Below are 20,982 nucleotides of genomic sequence, written 5' to 3' on the forward strand. Positions count from 1 at the left end.
ACATTTGCAGCTGAAAAGGCTCATTCGCAGTTTCTAATGTTTAAGGATGCAAATGAAGCATTTTGTCTTTTCTGTCGCCTGGAGGTGTTAAGCAAGGAAACAGAAAGAGGTTTCTAGGATTAGTTCCACAGATTTCTTTTATCATGTAAAAATCAAGGGTGGTTTCAATGCCATGAAGTGAAGAAAAGCAATATGGAAACCATCCAGGGAAAATTCTTTAGTTTGTTTCTCCTTAAATTTTCTGGGCATTCCTTACTACTGATATAGGTGACTACTCAAAACTCTAGCATACTAGGGCTAAGTTCCTGTGCCTTGGGTGGTGTCAATGTGGTGTTTCATGTATGGCGGAGTAATTAATCACTTACAGTGGCAGGTCATGCAAACTCCTGATCAAATTTTATAGTTTGTGTTTGAGAAATGCTTCAGTTAAAGTACTCAGTTAATTCAATATTGCATTTAGGTTCTGGACAAACATATAATATATAGACCATCTAAAGCCTTAAATTGTTTCAAAGTGGAATTATCAAGTAAAACTTCCGGTTGCTGATCAGATCCAAAGTGAAAACTTTTAAGTACTGAGCCACAGAGGTGGTGCTTGTTCTCAGTGTCTTGTGCTTTGTACCCTTGGAAAAAGCTGACTCTGCTTCTTTTCACTTGCAAAGGTATGACTGGGAACTATGTAAGTGGAAGCACTTACGAGTTACAATATACACTGAACTTTTTGGTAAAGGAGAGTTTTTAATTTCAAAGTGCGGAATTAAATCAATGCAAGCACATTTACTCTTTGTATGTATAATCCATGATAATAATTCACAACTTCTGTCTTGTTAAGGACATTGTCTGCAGATCAGTCTGGTTCTTAGTTTTGACTTTGTAAATTTACCACTTCTGTGGAATTGGAGGAGATGACTTTAAAGTTTATTTAAAAAACTGTTTTCCATGCAGCATTAGTGCTTAAGGGAGTGCTGTCCATTTGGAGTTATTCTGGCCATTCGCTGGTGTTTATGCAGAAGGTTGTGTACCTTTTCTGTGGTCTACTCTTTTTTTGGACACTGGAGTTAAGTTGCTTTAGATTGTTTGTACTGGCTTGGCAACTGTGCCTTTTATTTAAGCTGAGCTTTTGAATAGTCTAACAAATTGAATCCTCTCTTTCCACCTCCAGTATTTCAATATACATGTACTACATTATAGAAAACACAATTATGCCTATCTCTGTCTGTATTACATATAGCTACATGTTGTTCCTGCATTTTATTTCCACCCTGCTTTAAAGAAGGCATGTTTGGGGCCTGGATAAGGCTTGTTTTCATTTGGTCCTGCAGAAGTTTGCCTGGCCCTACTGGTGACTGATTAATGGATTTTCATGCCTCTGCATATTTGAAACTATACTTTGGAGACAAGTGTTAACAGATTCATACCAGGTTTAAATAAATCAGTTAATATTTCTTAGAATGATGGTTTAAAGGCAGTATATTAACACATCTCCCTCCCCATGATAGATGTTAAAGGTGGAAATTGGCATCAATTGGCTTATTTTCAAGTAAATGAGTGTATTCTAGTTTTCGGTTTTTTTGGGTATTGCTGCCTAGCAATTTTCTTCATTTCTTAATGTGTGGTTGGAAAATGCTTTAGTGTTCTTTAAATTCAGTTTTAAGAAGTGAGACAGACTTCTTGCAGCTGTGTTCAATTTTAGGTAAAGCTTTTTTATTCTGCTAGCTTTTTCTTTTCAAAGGAAGTACTTTCAATGTATTACTTTCTCTTACAATATATTCTCCTGTTTGAGACAGGGAGTACAGATATTTAAAGTGGCACAGTGTAGTGTCACAGGTAGTGACATAACTTGTGTGGGGAGCTCTGACTTCTACACTGTAGTGTGTTTTGGAGCCAAGTTACAGTTCTGATTTTAAAGTAGAATTTGGAAGAAGCCATGAGATCTGACAGGCTTGGCAGCACAGTTCTTTATTACTACCTTCCTCTGCAAGTTGCCTGAGGCACTATTACTCTTCCAACTGCCAATTTATATTTTGCTTTTGAGGCTACTTGCTGTCACAAGCTGCCTTGTGCTTCAGCAGCTCAAGGTGATTGTAGTAATCCATCTCCTTCCAAAGACCTCAAACAAAACAAAAGCCAAACCTCTGTAAAAACAGCTGCAGTAGTCAAAGGCAGGTGTAGTCAGAGAACAGTAGGATGCTATAGCCCTTCCCTCTTGCATGTCTGTGCTTTTGCTTACATCACATACTGTCTTCATTCTGCCATAAGCCTGTACAGAAGGCTTTAATTTACTTCAGCATGGCTCATTTTGTAAAAATACTTGTTCTAATGAAGGATGCTACTTGAATGTGTGTTTGTGTAAATGTATGTGCATTGTAAAGATCCCTTCTCTTCTGCTTATTTCATTGTAAACAAGATTGGAGGAACTTTTCTTCACTGGACTGCTGGAGAGTTACTGCTCTTGGTGATCCATGACAACACCTAGGCTTTTTACTGATTTTACTGAGGCCCTTGGCAGCTTAAAATTCAACAGCAGAGAGTTAAAGTTTCTGTTTATTGGTACTAAATTTGCAGGTTGATGCCCACACAAATCATTGGCCACTCCTGTGTATGCTCTTAATTCTGAGCCTTCAGGACAGCAGCAACAGGGCCCAAGTGTTTGAGCTGATAGGTTGTTTCTGTGCATCTAGCAGAAAGCTTCAGGATGTTTTTTCATGTCTACCATGTTCTATTGTAGAGCATTTTACCAGTTTAGTATTTCCTAAGTTATTGAGTGGATGCTTCTTACTATATATTCTTGTAGTAGATTTCCTTGAGGGATTCCTTCCCAATGTTAAATGGAGAGTTCCTGAATTCTGACGTGTTTTATGTACTTGCCTTTTTCAGCTGATGTCAGTGTGCCTGTGTTGGTGATGGTGTTTTTGAGTTTTTTTGTCCCCCCTTCCCTTTTCCCCTGGTAGTACTCCTGAATCTTGTCTGTCTTTGGGTGGTTCATCTGGATTTTTCTGTTCTGCTTGGTTTCTTCCTAGGTTGTTAGTGCCTCTATTGGACCTTCCTTTTGCTGCCAGGTCAGCTTTTCAGCCTTGCATTTAGCCCATGTGACTTAGAGGCTTTTTAGCCCAGCTGTCTATTCCAGTCGTCTTTGAGGTGTGCTGCTTATCTGCTCTGCTTTGTCTATGTCTGCAGGCAGCTGCACGAACAGGTTTGTGTGCTTCTGGTGATCTATGAGCTGCATGTGGAGGACTGTATTTGTGGATGATCCCAATTTTTCTGGAACACTGTGATTACCAGATTACTTGTGGCTATTTCCTTCTTCTTTGGGTCTGCCTCCTTCACTGGTTGTGTGTCAAGAGGGGAATAGTACAATGGTGAAAGAATTAATCAGATGCATATAAGGATTTCAATGAAACCTTTTGTAGTTTTTCCTGTGAAGAAAACTTGAGGGTTAAGACAGAGCTCCTTTGAAAAACAGACCTATTATAAAGTTTCTACTGAAGTTCTTATCTGTGGACCTTCCTTCCTAATCTTACCAATAACTTCTTCAGTAAGTGTGGTAACTTGTGCTGCCCACCCTTGGTGATCTTGCCGTTCCCTCGCTGCCGCAGAATCTTGCTTCTGTTTCTCTCCTGTCCCTAAGTTGTTGGAACACTTGACACCATGTGTCAGAGTTGTTTTAAGCAGTGGCTTTGATGCTTCAAACTTGAGCCATTCTGTGTTTCAAACAGTGCTTCTCAGAGAAGCATCAGCCTTGATTTTTAAAACAAACCTTAAAACATTAATGCAGATTTGCCAAGAAGAGCAGGTCAATATGGCAACATGCAGCTACTCTCCAGAGCACCTCAGAGTCTGGGGATGTGCCATCCTCCCAAGGAAGGTTCTTGTTCCCAGTTGCATGCACCAGCTGCTTGTGGTCCTTCCTTTGGTGCCTAATGAGCTTCTCCCTTTAGCTCATTTTGTTTAATGAAAGTGATAGAAAACACTTCTTACACAAAAAAATAGGCCACTGTCTGCCTTGTTGGTCGGCTAAGTGAGCTGAGGAGTGTTTAAACCTGCGTTTAGAGAAGGGGGTGAGATAGGACTATGGGCAGGAGGGGAAGGAGAGAGAATGAGGGAAGAGGAGTTTGGTCAGTTGCCTCAGTCACTTGAGGGCTGTTACTGTCTTCTGTAATCATCACCCTGAGTTGAAAATGTCATATGTGAGTCTAAATTTGAGAACCTATGATTCAGTGACCGCATGCCCATGCACATGTGACAGATTGTTTGGGTCCTCCTGTAAGTTTCATGAGCTTGTTGAAACCCAGCTCTGTGTTTACATAGAAAAGCTTGTTTTCAATAAAGCAGAGCAGCTACAAATGCTTCTGAGGTCTTTGTCCTCTCAGCCGTTTCTTCTTCAGAGATGGGAAATACTTCCTTAAAACTAGTCATTTTAGGTACTAGGGAATGAACAAGCACAAAGCCTGCATTATTGTCACTGCTTCTGTGTGGTAAGATAACTATAGGGGCTCTTGCACCTGGAAGCAGCTGGGAACTTGGAGTATGTTTTGCCACATCAGCATGGTGTGAGTGGAGAAATTCCCTCATCAAATGATCCTGAAAGAGAAAACAGGAGATTCTTGATAGCAATGTTTTTGTATATGGCGTATCTCCTTGTTGGTTGAAGCTGCTCCTCTTAAGCTGATATTACATGCCGATTCAAATATCTTGGCTCAAATGAGGACAACAAAAACTGTGTTTAGTTGCCCATAACTAGTATAGTAAAAGACAGAGGGTAAGTTTTAGTATCACTTGTTTTGTCTAAAGCTGAGTTGGAGCTGTTCAATAATTTCCTGCAGCTCCAGGAGGCCTGGCAGTGAGTTGGCTGCTTTACCACAGATTCATAAGCCCACAGAAGAGTATACATTGCCAAGTATACGTGTGTAAAAAGTTGTTTATGTAGTTTTCCCTCCTTCATGCTTTCTATCTTTAGTTCTGCTTAGGCTGTTGCTGAGACTGAATCCTCTACTGACTATAATACAGTGTTTGTGAATGTCTACATTCATAATTTCCGGGAGGAGGTGCAAAGGAAACTCCTCTTCTAGACTCAGGCTCTTCAATTACCTCAGGTCCACAGGAGTCTGTCAGGTGGGCAGGTCCTTTCCAGATGTTGAGAGTATGATGACTTACACTGACATAGGTTTGTTTGGCCCACTGTTCCCAGAGCAGTCAGATGTTTGACAGACTCTGACTGTGATGGTCACATAAACTCAATCATGAACTTCCCAAATGGATTTTCCAAATCTTGCCTTTGCTCGTTGTACTTTGACACTGTGCTTAGTTTTTACTATATTAGGGGTCCTGCATTCCCTGAGGGTAGACTAAGGCTTTTGTCTGGCCTGTAAACCAACCACCAAACCAAAAGGGAGGGAGAATAAACTGCTCACAATTCTTATGGCATGACTACTAGACCTATTGTAATTGCTTTCAAAAATAGTGGGCTGTTGGGGAAAACTGTTCAGTATCTAGTACTAAAGACAACTAAAAATTAACATTTTGGGCACAAATTTATTATGAAATTGTTCTTTTATAAAATACTCCTTATTATTTGCCTGTACCTTTGATTATGCAAAGTAGAGCAGTGATACACAGATATCACAGGTATGTTCCTAAACAAAATGCTGTGCATGTTTATGGTGAAACTTGATGTGTTTTCTGCAGACAGATAATAGGTCTTCAAGGCTGAAATATGCTGCTGAATGGGTGGAGAAGTAACAGAAGTTCTTTCAAAACTTGTTTGATATGCGATATGTAAGCTTGGTATGAACAGCAGAGGTTTTAGTACTTGCTGCCGCACTGACAAGTCTGTGTGTAAATCTTTGTGGGAGCTGAAGATGTTGCCACCACATTCTTTCTTATGGTCTGTTTCTGGCATTTTGAGTATTGGGTAGTGGACTTTTGAACGGATTGTTTAATACATTTTGTGAGTGTGGGTGATGGAGAAGCTGGGGCACTTTTCTGGTGATGAGCTGAGAAACTTTGGCAGAGGGCTTGAGCAAGCATCTTTCAGTGATAGAGTATTAAATTACTGTACCAAGACTTTTTTAGTAGTGCCTTAAGCTGACAATGTCTTTTTTTTATGTGCTTAACTGAAGTTAGTTGTGAGTCATGTCAGAGAATACACATCTTTCCTGTGTAAGAGATGGTTAGACACACTACTGGAAGCCAGCAGGACCTCCTAGGTTTTGTTAACTTATTTTTTATTTATGGATGTTGCAGAATCACATGGTTTTAGGTGTTCTGTGTTATCGTATTGAGTTAAACTATTTTGTTTCAGATTGTTGATGGAGAAATAACTGGCTGTGGTGACTGCCCCAGCTGACTGATGTTATGTGAGAATAGCAGGTGGTACTATGCTACTGCTTGTTCACCATGAAAGAGCTGATCTGTGTAAGGTACAAAGGTTCAAAGCAATTATAGGCAAAAGCTGCATATGTAGACAAGTGCAGTTTGTAAATTCTGAGTTATGAAAAATATACATTAAAAAGAGACAAAGATGCAGGTTGCAACAGGTGGTATTTGCACTAGAGTAATGTGAATCTGCTGCACGTCATCTGGTACTTAATTTTTAGTAAGTAGTATGGGCTGTATCTGTATGGAATATTAACGCTCTGTGGGATTCATATAACAAATATATTGGATGCAGAGCTTAATTTCTTGAAATGGCCTGCAGTGTCCCTTCTCATCTGGTTCAGGAATCTCTCCTGAGTAGTACTGTTCCCTTCTTATCCAGGTAGCTGGACAGGAGCAGAGAGCGTACTGGGCACTTTGGAAGTCCATGCCACAAATCAGGGAGATGAGACTGTAGGTCAAGCATGATGTCCCCTATGGGCGTTTTGCTGGAAAAGTGCATACTTGCTGATGCCATCGATGTAATTTTTACCCTCCTCTGTGACCTCCAGTTTGAATGAAGATTTTTAATTTTCTGTCAGAACAAAGAGGAGAAAAGAGAAATACTCTAAGAGACTGCAAGCTACAAGTCTGGGATAGTCTGTTGTGGCACCAAAAGTTTTGAACTTGCTATCTTGACCTCTGGAGATCTCATGTTTTGAATGGTAAATTCTGAGAAGAAAGTGAGGAGAGGAAGCAATACATGGTGAAGTTTGAAGTGGTATTGGTCAGGATGCAAATGCCAGTGTTGTGGCAGAAACTGTGGAAATGTGGTGTTTCCAAGATACAAGAGAGAAGGTGTAAGCTCCACTTGTCAAGTATGTAAGTGATCCTTTTCCACAAGGCTTTTTTGAGATTGGAATACAGTCTGACAGAAGAGAACTCTGCCCTACCTCTAGGTGTATTCAGGTACCTGTTTGTGCTTCTTGTTAAGAGAGGAAGAAGTATCAGTTTTCAGGTTGCTTCTGAAATAGTCAGCTCCAAACTTTGTGTCACTGTGGTTTTAAGTATCAGCTCTGCTTTGTTTCCCTTCTCCTTTAAAAAGTGAATTTTTTAAAGTGCCAAAGGGTCTGAACACTAAATAATTATGGATCTGCACCCTTCTTTTGGCACTCCTATCTCTTCCTTCTTATTACAGTCTTCCCAACTTTCTAAGACAGCTGTTAATTCAGTTGTTAATTCCTGAGTTGTTAAGCTAAGAAGCCCAATGCAGTAGAGAAGAGGTGGGCAGAGAAAAACCCCCAGATAATTCATTGTAAGTCAAAGTTAACAATCCTCTGATGTAGCAGAACTGATGCATTTAGTTGGGGTGTCCTTGCGCTGAGCTTCCTCGTGTGTCTGTAATGCTCACCTGATCTTTTCTGGATGATCTCTAGCACCCTGTTAGCTAGGACAGTATGAAATAATCTACACAGAGCTGCTGCTGTTACTCTGGTCCTGCTAGGAAGCTGCAGGCAGTGCAAACTGTGACTCCTGAGCGTGTTGAGCTCTCTCGGCTCTTAGAAGATCACAAATAGGAGGATGTTTCCCAGCTTAAATGTATTTTTCCTGTGTTCTGGGATTGGATCATGTACTACCATCAAATAGATACACGAAGCTTCAACAAATGACTTTTTATTGTTAGTGACTAACTCTGTGGGTTGTGTAGCACAAGGATGTGCTAGGAAAACAAAATACTAAGGCATAAATTGTGATATAAGAAACAGCTATTTGCCATTTTGTTAGTATTAGTATTAAGTTGGCTGCCCATTGGTTAGAAACAAGCTGTTTTTAGACATTTTACTCGTATCTTAGAACTGGGGAGAAGAAAATAAATGTGACTTGGAAAAATTGTACAAGGCTTGATTTTAAAAAAAGAAAAAAAAAAATTTTTAATCCTTACCCCTCTTATCTTCTTTCCCCCTCCAGTACAAAAGATGTAAAGTTACCTGAAACACATGAGTACTCACTATTCCATCGGTAATTTTCAGGGAATAATAACAACAATTCTGATAGAATTGCCTTTAACTTACTGTAATACTGACCTGAAAAGGTTTGAAAAAATGCCTCTATCTTGATGCTGAAGTATTAAAACATTTTTTGTTAGCCCCTTTCCACATTATTATTGGAGAAGAGTTGCCTGAAAGAATCAGGAAATGTCATTTAACTTACTGCTTTATTTTCAAGGTCTTAAATATGTTGAGTGAAAGACTGCATTTTCTTTTTAATGTTTCATTGAGGTTTGGTTTTAGGAATGCATACTATATAAAATTTTAAACTGGGTTATCATTTGGCAAGTGCATCTTTGTAAATCACTTTTGGTTATTTCAATGGTGAATTAACAAGCTTCTGTTTTCTGAAGGGATATTTCTGACTTTCAGGCTGGTGTACTTCCACTTGCAGCTATTTTTCTCTGGTCTGGCTTTTGATTTATACAAATGCTAATTATAGGGCTTTGAATCTGTGTGTATACATAGTTTCACAAGGTCATACACATTTTTAATGAACTATCTGAAATATTTATATATTGCTCTGTTGTTATGTAAAGAGATCACTGCCATATAAGTCTTGTTGCATTAGTCAGCTCAAAAGGAGAAAAAAGTTAATAGCAATATCTGTGTATAGAAAAGCCGATTTTTATTTTTGTCTCCTAAAGTTTTATCTTCATTGTCTTTGCAGGCATCAGAAGGTGTCACCTTCATTGGACCTGACACACACGCTATTCAAGCTATGGGAGACAAGATTGAAAGCAAATTGTTAGCCAAGAATGCAAAGGTCAACACGATCCCTGGCTTTGATGGAGTAGTCAAGGTGAGAAATCATTTAATTACTGTCTGCCCACTGTAGGAACAGTGTTTAAATCAAAGTACACCTATTGAAGGTCTGATGCAGAATCTAATTATAATTTCCTCTTCTTTTTCAGTAAAATGTAATTAAAAATGGAGTACAGAGTTTTACTAACAAGAGAGCTTTGGAGAAGAGGAGAAAGTCCTTGATAATAAATGATGTATTAGGAGTTCTTCAGTGGAGTATCTAAAAATACTTTGCTTTAAATTTAACATGAAGGCAGGTAGATGTGTTAAATGTCAAGTGTGGATTTGACTTATTTGCACATCTTTACATTTCTCAGGTCTTCTTGTTTGCCCAGGTCTTGACAGTTCTGAGTTAAGCGAAGTCTATTAAAACTGTGTGAAATTTCCATTTTGTGGTCTGTTCTGATGGTGCATATTTCCATGTGTTGCAAAATTCAGGATGAGAATGGGATGGGGGGAATTTGGTGGCCCTTTATCAGAATCTACAGCTAATGCTCTTTGTGTGGTTTTAGAAGGAATGTCTTTGAACAGTTGTGTAAAAAAAAAAATTGTTGTTTCTTTATAGTTTGTGAGGTTAAATAAAATATATCTTAGTTTTTGTTTATTTTCTGCTATAGTGGTTGTGTTGGGCTCTTACAAACTTTCCTGTGTGTCTGATATATATTGTCTATGTTCATGTAGTTAAGCTTTTCTCCTTTAAAATGTTCCTTGTATAAAACTAAAACATGGTGCATTATAAAATGTTGACCTCCTGGGTTGAAATTTTTTATGCTTTACATGTCAAATGAGATTTTTTTCGAATGAAGTTTGAGTAAAACTTTTAAGTTGCATGAAAAAGAGTGCAGTGGCTAAGCTGGATTTTAAACTCTGTTAAGAAACAAAATACCCCCCCCAAACCGACTAAAAGTGAAAGATAGCATACAAAGAGGCTAAATCTCCACAAAATTACCTGCTCCAGTGAAGTTGCCTGGAGAACTTGACTAGTGAGAGAGAATGATAAAATCACAAAACAGCTGAGGTTAAAATGCCCAAGAGAATTTTTCAGTACTTGTGATGGAAATGCGTGATGTTTGTAATGTCTGGTGGCAGCTTAATGCTGCAACAGGTAAAAGTGCAAAGACTTCTCTCTCTTCTGGAGGACTTCCTATGAGTTTTGGACTGGCATTTGTGGCCATGCTGAAGTCTGGGAGTAGCAAATTTCAGGGTTTTTTTGCATGTCGTAGCAGTCCCTTGTGTACGTGGTCCTTTAGCACTCATAAGATTTAACAGCAGCCAAGATGTTTTGCATAACATTCTCTTTTCTGATATCCTGTATATTCTTCTAGGAATCCTGAAAACAACTTCCAGAAAAGCATTTGGCTAGGAGATAACTTTGAATTAATCATTTGCACATCACAAAACATTCTCTAATGCAGAATTAAACAGTCAAAGAAAACCACAAAATGCTGGTTTTCTCATTGTCAGGTTAAAACTTATATAAGGGTCTGTTATTCTGCTAACAAAAAACCCCAAACCTGACAAAGTAGGATAATGGTTAATGAATAGATAGCCTTATACCCAGTGCAACTGAGCTGCTTTCTTGTATGCACTTGTTTCATAGACCTTCAATTGCACTGTTTTTGACAATTATCTGAAGTTCCTGACACAAAAAGGAAACTGAAATGATGTGGTTGGCAATGGGCTGTATGCAACAATACCCTTAAAACCAAATGAACTGGAATGTAGGACTGAGTTGACAACTCCAGTGCTCTGCTATTGAAAGGAACTATGTGGTAGTTGCTTAATCCCAAAGTGTCCATGTCATACCAGTTTCACATACCTCAACCCTGCATGAGTTCTGATTATCTGAGGAGTGTTGATGAAAAAGAGTGCGTACCAAAAAAAAAATCCCAAACCCAAACCTGCAGTGCATCCACCAAATAAGAAAAAGGAAAGTCCACAGACATTGCCAGCATTGTAATCTCCATCTAAAAGTGGAGTTGCAAATTCTAGGCTAACCAGTGCTTTGATTACCAGTTATAGGAAATAAAGCTTCTGGTAATTGATATTGCCATACTTGCTATGGATCTAAATATGTGTCTGTGTTTGTTCTCTGATTTCCTTCCTGTGACAATGGCTCTTGCTCAAACAAACACCCAGATAATTAGGTCATAAAGGACGCCTGATCTTTGGTTAGAGCTTGATATACTATTTTGCAAATTCAGGCTAAGATAGGAAGGGCAAAGCTGCATGATACCAGCTCTAATCAGAACAACACACAAAGAACTAGAGACTGTTTAAGATTTCTGCTATTCTGTGGGAAACCTATTTTAGTCAGAGTTTTGAAGCTTTCAAAACCTTTGAGAGGTCTTTTTCCTGAGAAAGAAAAATTTAGAGGTCTTAGGAAGAACTTAAGTGTCTGCTTGATGCTTAAGGTGATTAGGGGTGGTTTCAGCTTTAAAGTGGAGTTTAGTAAAGCTGGAGGAAAACTGCATTCATGCCTCTGACAATGCTAGAAGCTAAGGCAGATCTGTTGCATGTGTACTTTGTGGATGAATAGTTAAAGCAAACACATAGTAACAACTTTTAGTGCTTGATTATTCAACTCAGGACTGCAATGAAAATCTTTATTACTGGGAGAGTTGTCTTTATCCTTGTTAAATAGTGGTGCAGATACTTAGGTCCTTCATGAGTAAAGGATATTTTTCCTCTCTGATGTTGCTTAGCACTTAACACATAGGAGACACTGTAGTTGCTAAGGTTTTGTAATAACATCCGGGAGAAGTTGCATGCAGGAAAATCCCCAGTGAGTAGAAATTAAATTGGAAATTTAGAAGAAGGAAGGCCTTCAACAGTATACTTAAAGCTGGAAGGACTGAAGAGGAGGATGCTTGGCATAACAGACAAAACTAACTGTTCTTGTACTGGCAAATGCTCTAGCAAATATGAAACTGAGACTGGAAAGATGTGGAATGGAGAGGGCAGTTTGACAAAGAGTAATTTTCTTCTCATCCCTGGTTCAGTTTCTCAGTTGACTGGGGCAAGGGTTATCCAGTTTGAACATGTAAGGTACCAGAGTCTTGTGCTGTCAGCTAGAGAGCCCGCAAAAACATTCAAAAGTAATTAATTTCAAAATGTGTAATTACAATTAGTTTCATGAAACCTGATTGGAAGAGGTAGTGGTAAATACTTTTAATCAAAAGAATTAGCATTAATCAATGTGAGCAATGGCTGTACTAAAGTCAGGGTTGAGATGATGTATTGACTGTAAACAACTAAAGGGGCATAAGAGACTAGAAAGTGGAGGCTGAGTAATGAGCATAAGAACATGCTGTGGTGAAAAACAGGCCAAGGAGTGGCAAGGGAAGAATGATTTTTGTATTGTTTCACCATATACAGCCAGTTTGGTTTTATGGCTGGTAGAACACAGCTGGATGTAGACACAGAAGAATAATGTCTATGTTACTTAGTTTCACTGATGTCAGTAAGTACATTCGAGGTCTTCAGCAAGGCTCTGAATTTACTGTAGTTAAGTTTAGGTGCCTGTTTTAGCTGAATTTTTGCATTGGGATATTGACATTAAGATTGATCACTGTTTAGTTGGAGAGGTTAAGAGACTGGTTCTGGAGACTGAACTGGAGTTTCTCTAACACCCTCAGCCATGAAAACCATTATGCAGTTCTTCATAATTAATACAATGTTTCACAGTTCTAGGAGTCACTTAATCACCTTTATCCTGGCATTCCCCTACCTCAAGACAGTTTTGTTTTTCTGTCTCCACCTGCTGGTACCTGCTTGAGAGGCATGTACATGGAAGGCGGTGGTTAGGAATTCTTGTGCTAAAGGAGTATTTTATGTCTCTTTAGCTTAATAGAATCACTTATTTGTGAAAATACTATGCCATAATTTTATAACTCTTAAGATTTTTATTAACATCTACCATTACTTGAACATTTTTATTTGTACAATAAAAGGTGGTGCTAAAATTATTTATTTCTTTACAGTCTCGAGTTTATTTTGGGAAAATGGTAGTGTAGGTAATGTGCTTTTGGAGGAAACAACAGTAAATCATTGAAGACTTTGCTTTTAAAAATAATTCAAAGTGTTTTTAGTACCAGTGTGGTTTTGTGTATTCTGCACAAATGGACACGTGTTAGGCAGTATCATAGCCTTCAGTTTTTTGCTCCTCTTGGGCTGATATTGTGTATCTGTCGTAAGTTCTGTGTACCAAAAAGCTAAAATAACTGTCCTAACTTTTTCTGATTACTCAAACTGCTTCTGTATTTATGTAATCAGGAAGTGAAATTCATGATATTTTAAACATGCGTTCAACATACCTTCTTATGGAAAGACATCAAAAGACTTACCAGGGATTGCAATATGTCAATTTCTTATTTTTTAAAATTAGTTTTCCTCTTTAAATCACGGCATATTTTTGTTTTCTGGCTCAGAAACGCTCTTTGAAAGTGAAAATTTGAGTATGCATGGATTTTTGGGTTTTTTTCCTCTTATCTTAGAGTTTGGGTTCTAATATGTTAGAACTGTAAAAGAAACAGATGTAGAAACAGTGTAAATTAATAACTGTGCTGGGCAGATGACTGAAGTCTTTTCAAGCCAGAACTAAGACAATTAGTGCTGCTGATACCAATCTGCTTGTTACTTAAAGTTGTTGTATGCATGTGTAAAAATACAGTGGCAGTGAAAAGTTTCCCTATAATGATTAGCAGCTTGTCTTCCTGTGGACTACAGTGTATCAGTTAGCCACTTGTTTGCAGGTAACTAAGTGAAAAAAGATTACCCTGTTTGCTTCTCCCCCTTAATTCTATTTTGCAAATATATAGGGGAATTTGCAAGAGAAAAGAAATGTAAAAGTTTCCTTCTCAACTATAATCTTGGCTCTTTATCAGTCATCACTCTTCCTGCATTTTGTTCAAGAGGCTCTAATTGTCTGCATTTGGCAGGTTTAACACTTCCTGACAGAGAGGCTATTAAGGGGAAGTATTCTCGCATAACTGTCACAGGCAGGAACAAAGAACCTTCAAACTCAATGTGTGGAAACCACTAACATTCTTAAATGACCCTTTTCATGCATTTTATCCCTTTAAGCTAAAATTTGGAGGGTACAGGGTCATGGAAAGCAGCAAGGTGTAATAAAACAGTAAACTCTTGAGGTTTTTTTTTGGGGGGGGTGTGAGGGGCAGTTTTTTTTTTTCTAGATTTATCTCTTGAGTTAAAAACAATTGTTATTTGGAAAAATCTCATTAACAGATGTGACTGGAGTAAAAAGACTTAAAACTGATGTTGCTTTCAGGACTGCTTTGAACTTAACAAGCACCGATTTGTGGAGCAGACTAGCTAATGAAAGGAAATTAAATTTTCTGACAACTTCCCCTGCCAGCCCCCTTATTCTTCATGGGGCTGTTACTAGGTACTGAAGACTTTTAAAGAGGATTTTGTTTTATTATCGGACATAAATGAACCAGGTATGAACATTTCTTATGTATTTTTTTTTAAGTTCTGACCTGGGTGCTTTTAAAATGGATTGCCTTGAAAGCTTTAAAAATATCAGGTTTCAGTTTAATGTTCATAAGTCAGCCCCCATAGTTTCAGACACACTTAGCAGCTGGTGGTTTCCAGACATTACTGCTTTCTATACAATTTTTTAATGTATGTCATGGGATAGTATAAATATTAGCAAATTTGGATGGAATTTTCAAGCTTAACCCGAACCCCTGGAATTTAACCCTTTTTCTTTCTAATTTTGTGTAATGAAGATATAATCTTATCAGTAGAAGTAATCAGAATTAACTACTGCAGATGAAGTGATTTGGTTATTGAAATATAAGTAATTCAAGTACTCTGGCTGTTATTTTCTAAGTTTCCCAGGACTGTTTTCTGTACCAGACTACAGTAGTATGAGACAGCTGAAGCAATAGGTGGCATCAACGAAAGGATTTGTATAGTTGGCTTATGCAACTCTTAAATGAAAACAATTATGGGAATCTTCTTCTTTCAGACACAGTTTAAAAAGATGCATTTAAGGTTTATTTTGTCTTCAGAATGCAGAACTTTCAAAACTGGAGTGCTTGTGTTCTTTCTTGAGTAAACAAAACCCATTTGTCTTTGAAGAAGTTCTACAAGGTGTTTTTTTTTTTTTCCCCCCCCTGAACTTGAATTACTCCCAAACAATAGAGAATCAACTCCCCCTACTGACAGCAACCAGGAAAACACAGAGAGTACCGGTGAGGACAGAATCAAGCTGGTAGTGGACAAACTTTAACGACCTGATTTATGGTCCATTATTGATTGTAAGCTTCTAAATTCTAGCATTAAATTCCTACAACTGCAGAAAATCATTTTGCAATCCTGGTTGTGTTTCCTGTCAGCTGATTCCTCATTGCTTTGAGTTTCTCGGTGCACTAATGATGAGGTAGAATTTACATTCCACTTATGGTATTAATTTTACACTCCTCTGGCTGAAAAGGGTCAGAAGGTTGTAAAATCAAACATTAAATGAATCGGAGGAGACAGTAGTGCAATATATGACTGCCCTCAGGACACAGTGCAATGGCTGATGGGATTAACGTTGGGTCTCATTTCCTGCTTTTACAGGATGCAGATGAAGCTGTCAGAATTGCAAGGGAAATTGGTAAGTTCTTAAATTAGCTATGGTGGGATTTGTGTGCCTCTCAGCAGACATGGTTGACTAAATTGAATGTGTAATAAGTAATCCCCATAGAACAAATAATGTTTTAATAGTTTTTAAGTTCCCTGTTGCCCATAGGACTGGAGGAATCTAGGCATTGACGCCCTGTCTCTTAAATCATTACATTTGAGCTTTTCAAACTGGACTTCGCAGAACAAGTGCAGCCATGATTTGTGGAATGAATGTAATATGCAGTAATGAGTACCTCACTAAAGGAGTTATCTAAAAGTGTATCTGCAATTGGACCATGATAATCAGAGATTAGGCATGGGACACTTCTCTTTATATGGAGACTGACACCAATGATGTTATGATCTTCATTCTTCATCACTGTGTGGACTGCAGCTAGCTTGAATGTGATCCAGAGCACCAGCCTTCTGTGCTTACTGGAATAAAGTCACTATTCAGCTTCTGAGTATCTTACAGAGTGGTGAAAAGAGCAACCAGCAAATGAGTCTGGGACTCATTTTGATGAAGGTTAAGTGTAATATGTGTTTAATGAGTTTTGGCTTTTATTTACTAAAGCTTGGTATTAGTGAAAGTACTAAACCATATGCTTGAAGTTACGCATGTTTTTAAATGCTTTCTAGAAGAATCTAATGTAGTAAGATATCTGATTTTTCTTAGGATTTTCCTTTAATTTTCCCTTTGAGACTGCAACCATGAGAAGCTATTTAGGGTTATCACAGGTAGATAAACAGCTGTTCACCTGTGTCAAGAGCTATTTTTGTGCCTTTATATGCCAAATAGAAAGTGGGAGTTGCACTTCTACAGATAACTTCTAAGCAGTGTAAGATTTTTCTGCTTTCAGTTTAGGTTGGGGCTTTTACACTGCAGTGGTTAACTGCCCTGAAAACCCTCCTAGGTTTGTCTGACTTTTAGGCTAACATAATTGAAGTCAGCATTTCTGTGAGTCAGGCTTTTTGTCCTGGTTGTGAAATCCAGTGATAATGTCATGGGAGCATTACCAAGAGAAAGAGGTTATTAACCAAATGGGAACATTCAGAAGAGAACAGTAAATAAAATTGGATTGAGTCCTGCATGAAGACATAGTAATGTGACTGACTTTATTTCAGTTCACTTTCTCTTCAATAATCTTTCTTGTTCTTGTGTTTTAAAGATTTCCTGCAAGTATTTTTTTAAACAGTTTTGATGAATGTAAGTCAGAAGGCATGCAGTGGCTTTCTAGACACCCCTTTAAAATACATTCTTTTCTAATTTTCTTCTAAGTTCTTCTGGTGTTCTGTTGACTGGTTCCTGTCTTTAATATTAGTAGCACTTTGGAGGTCATTATATTAAGGTAGTCTTAAATCTGGGATAATAAAGTCAATTACGGACATCTGGGTGGTGCTTTATTTAGATGGAAAATTCTTAAACTGTTTTGATACAAGAAGGGTTTGTACTATGATGCCATGTAGTGAAAGAAAAATGTCCCTTCTAGCTTTTTCCCCACCCATGTTTTGACAAGTTGTTCAGTTTGGTTAAGCTTCTGTCTAATTGTAAACCACTGACCAGAATAAAACATAGTTATTTTAATTTCAAAGGATCTAAGAATGAAATTATAGTCTCATATATATATATATATATATATGTAAAAATGTATTTGTCCTTGTGTATAGAGCACTTGATATGTAGTGGAATACTTCCAGATTGTTTCTAATTTCACTAGTCCAGAGTTTCAGTTTTCTAAGAAAGCTTAACTAATTCTTAAAAAAATAACCATGGGTCAGCACTTAAAACAGTAAAACTGTGTGTGATGCTCTCTTGCTGCCTGTGGTTTTTTTCTGCTTCTCCCTGTCGTGTTTTGGCCAAAGATCCAGTAGTAGCGTAGCATGGCACCTCAGGGTTGAGAACCACAGCCTTTACCTGTTTCAGTGACTGTTATCTATGGATACACATTTCCTAGGTGTGGGGGTGAAACCTTCTTTTTGCCCCTAATTTGAGATGTTTTCCCGCATTGTATAGAGAGAATGTGACAGGGAAACTAGGCTAAATCGGAAATTGGAAGAAGTTCAGGCACAAATTGCTGTACTGGCTCCTTTCTACTGTTTCTCTATTTGTTGGTGTGGGCTGTTGTGCTCTTCTGATCCTTTCTGTAGTGCTTAATTACATTGGCCCTTTTCCCATGCTGCTTTTAGGTCTGATTGTAGAATTGTATATTAAGAACTGTTGGATTCTTGATTCTGAAGCATCGATGAAACTCCAGAAAGTTTGACTCCTCTAATTGAAAGGATTGAACAGCTATGAAGTGCAGTCACTTAAAACTAAATGGAAGTCTGTACAAAACTGAAGAGATAAACAAGAATTTTTTTTGCCATGCTTTATTTGACATGGGTTTAGTTAGTGCTAACATTTAATAATAGATATTGAAAAGAATCTTGTATTCTCACATGCAATATTGCGCAAACTGGTATTACATGATGGATGTGTTCTGTGGTCTACTACCTGCACTTTATAAAAATGGATAAATGACATCCAAAAACAATGGTGGAATAGGGTGGGAGCTAACAGCTGCAGGGCATCAGAAGTTTGTTTACTCCTTTTATCATTCAGATTCTCAGAACAGTAATTGTCCTGGAAACAAAGCAGTTCTGAGTACCTGTTTAGCAGCAAAAGCAGGTGCAGTCATCTTCAAGTCTGACTGCTTTTTGCTTTCTTGCCTCCTAAAATCTTTAGACCTATCCTTAAGAGGTGTCAGCAGAATGGAAAACTATAAAACAAGAGTAGGTTTTAATCTCAGATGGATTTTTAGTTTCTTGTAAATTGGCATCTAATTTGGGGGAAGGATTGAAAACGTAACGTCTCAAAAATGTATCTGCTTTGTGAGTCGTTTCATTGCTGTTGTGGGTACTTACAAATGGTGTTAGAAATTGTTTGCATGCCTCTTCCTTCCCACAACTAACCCAACCAATCCATGTGAACATACTTCAGCAATTTTGATTGCTGCTGAATAGTACAGAAGTGGAGAGTGTTGAGTAATGCTTTCTGATCGCCGTATCCTATACCCAATAAATACCAAAACTTAAATTTTACAAGGCCTTCCTTTCAGACTTTGATATTGGCTAAAGAGCTGCTCTAAAGCTTATTTCAGTGCCTTCAAGAGCAAAGATTGTGTACCCTCATATTTGAGCGAAAGCTCCAGTACCCTTGTTTTCAGGGGACTGGCTAATTTACATGCTAACATGTAGAAGTCTGTTGCAATTTCTCCTTCTCAACCAGAAAAACTGTATCTATTTTTTCAAAACAGGTCGTACTTCATTTTTTTAAAACTTATTTTATTTTTACTTATATAGTGGCTCTTGGGAGTCTTTAACTGCCTTACCTTACAAGTATGGCTGACATATAATCACTGTGTGTAAAAGGTGTGAGGGAATGGAAACAAAGTGGTACTTTGCTTGGTGGACAATACTAGTAACCCATGTATACTCTGATAATTTAACCATGTGAGTTGCGATATATGAGTTACATTTTGAAGCATACAAAGATTTACCAAGGCTCATTTTCAACATGCCTGTTTTGCTTTGGAAACTAAAGAACAGTAAATTAGGACTAGATTCTGCTTACAGAATTTAAACCAGCAAACCATTCAAGAGACTGATATTGTTAGACTGAAACTGGTAGCATTAATGATGATTTTTTCAAGTACATGTAACACTGAATAAAATAGGTTAAGTGATGGAAATTGCCTTAGTGCATTTGCCATAATAAGGCTTAAAACAATGCTTGTTTAAAAATTTCACTCCTACAGCTTTTTGGGTAGGACAGAGTCTCCAGATGGTGATAGTATTGCCAGAGATTCGCTAGTGTTATCCAATAAAGTCTCGTTTCTTGCATGGAAGTTATACATGAAGTGCTTTTAACTTTATTTCAAGATAACCAGTGACTTGTGTAGGGGCCTGGCAGCTGCCAGGGGTGTGGAGATGCAGCTACAGCATCAATAGAATGCACTTGAGTAGGTATTGCATATGCTGCATTTCATGAAAATGGGTTGAACTTCACTGTTGCTGCATGTAATCTAGAGTTATTTTGCCTTTACCCTTTAATCTCTGGGATTGTAGAGGCCTGGATCAAGCTCATTGTTACTCTGTCTCTTATCCTGTACCTTTCCATGGGCAGGATCAGATATTTCGTAAGAAAATCTGAGAGAGACTCTAGAAAGGTTATTTGCATGGCTCTGTTTGGTCTTAACCTTGTATGTTGTAACAAGAGACTACTTTAGACTCCGAGGCATGGAGATTTATAGCCTTTTGGTAATCCATGCCTATAGGAGCTTGGTTTGTGCTCTACATATGCTTAACTATTACCTCTCCACAGCTTTCAGCCATGTGAATGCTTTACGGCCTGGGGTTTCACAGTCTAATAATGTGTTAAGTTGGAAAGTATTTTATTGATTTTTCACCTGTTTCTTTGTTAATTTAATGTTCTTTTGTACTGTTGCTGCTTTCCTGCCTTCCAATCAACACTACCATTTCTTATGCTTGTCTCATGCCTTTTTTTTTGTATCCATTTCAGACTTTTTAAGAAAACAAAGGTCTTCCAGATCTTGCTGGTTTTAATTATCTTCTCCTGAACCTCCTTTCAGTTAGATCACTATGAGGGGGAGGTGGGAATATTGTATTGCTGTCACTTGTCGGAGCAACAGTAGATCTACATTCCAGAAAGAAACTGTAAATATCAGAAATACATATGATAGTAGACTGGACCACTTCTTGGAACCATATTCAAACGTCTCTTTCTGTCCCCAGATCAAAGCTTTTTATAGAATGTATCTTCATTTCTCAAGGACTGATAGACTCTTCTTGGCAGCTGATACCAGCTGGTCTCATATTTGCTTAATGTTGTGATTTTCATTAAACATACTAGAGACCGAAGGCATGAAGAATTTTCTGCTATCCTAGAAATGTCAAAAGCATTTTCATCAGATCCTTGATTTTTAGTTTTCTGCGTGTTTGTGTAGAGAAAGGTGAAGTTCTCTGGTATGATGAAATTGTTTCAGGAAGTTACTTTGAATGAAATAATTTCTATTAAAAGATAAACAGTCATTACTAAATCTGCATTTAAACTGTGTACTTTGTTACTGTAATTTCCTAG

At 37.9% G+C, this 20,982-nt stretch overlaps 1 protein-coding gene across 2 annotated transcripts in view; it reads left to right on the forward strand.

The window, feature by feature from the left end:
* The window catches only part of PCCA (propionyl-CoA carboxylase subunit alpha), a 302,552-nt gene that overhangs the window by 93,813 nt on the left and 187,757 nt on the right, over positions 1–20,982 (forward strand). For both annotated transcript variants that reach the window (XM_066176406.1, XM_066176405.1), the window contains exons 7-8: positions 9,073–9,204; positions 15,798–15,834. In XM_066176406.1, coding sequence (XP_066032503.1) covers positions 9,073–9,204; positions 15,798–15,834 — 169 coding nt within the window. The remainder of the gene's footprint in view (positions 1–9,072; positions 9,205–15,797; positions 15,835–20,982) is intronic.

Source organism: Chamaea fasciata, unplaced genomic scaffold (assembly GCF_029207755.1).
Source record: "Chamaea fasciata isolate MVZ Bird 193981 ecotype frontalis unplaced genomic scaffold, bChaFas1.0.hap1 SCAF_2, whole genome shotgun sequence".
NCBI classification, from domain to species: domain Eukaryota; kingdom Metazoa; phylum Chordata; class Aves; order Passeriformes; family Sylviidae; genus Chamaea; species Chamaea fasciata.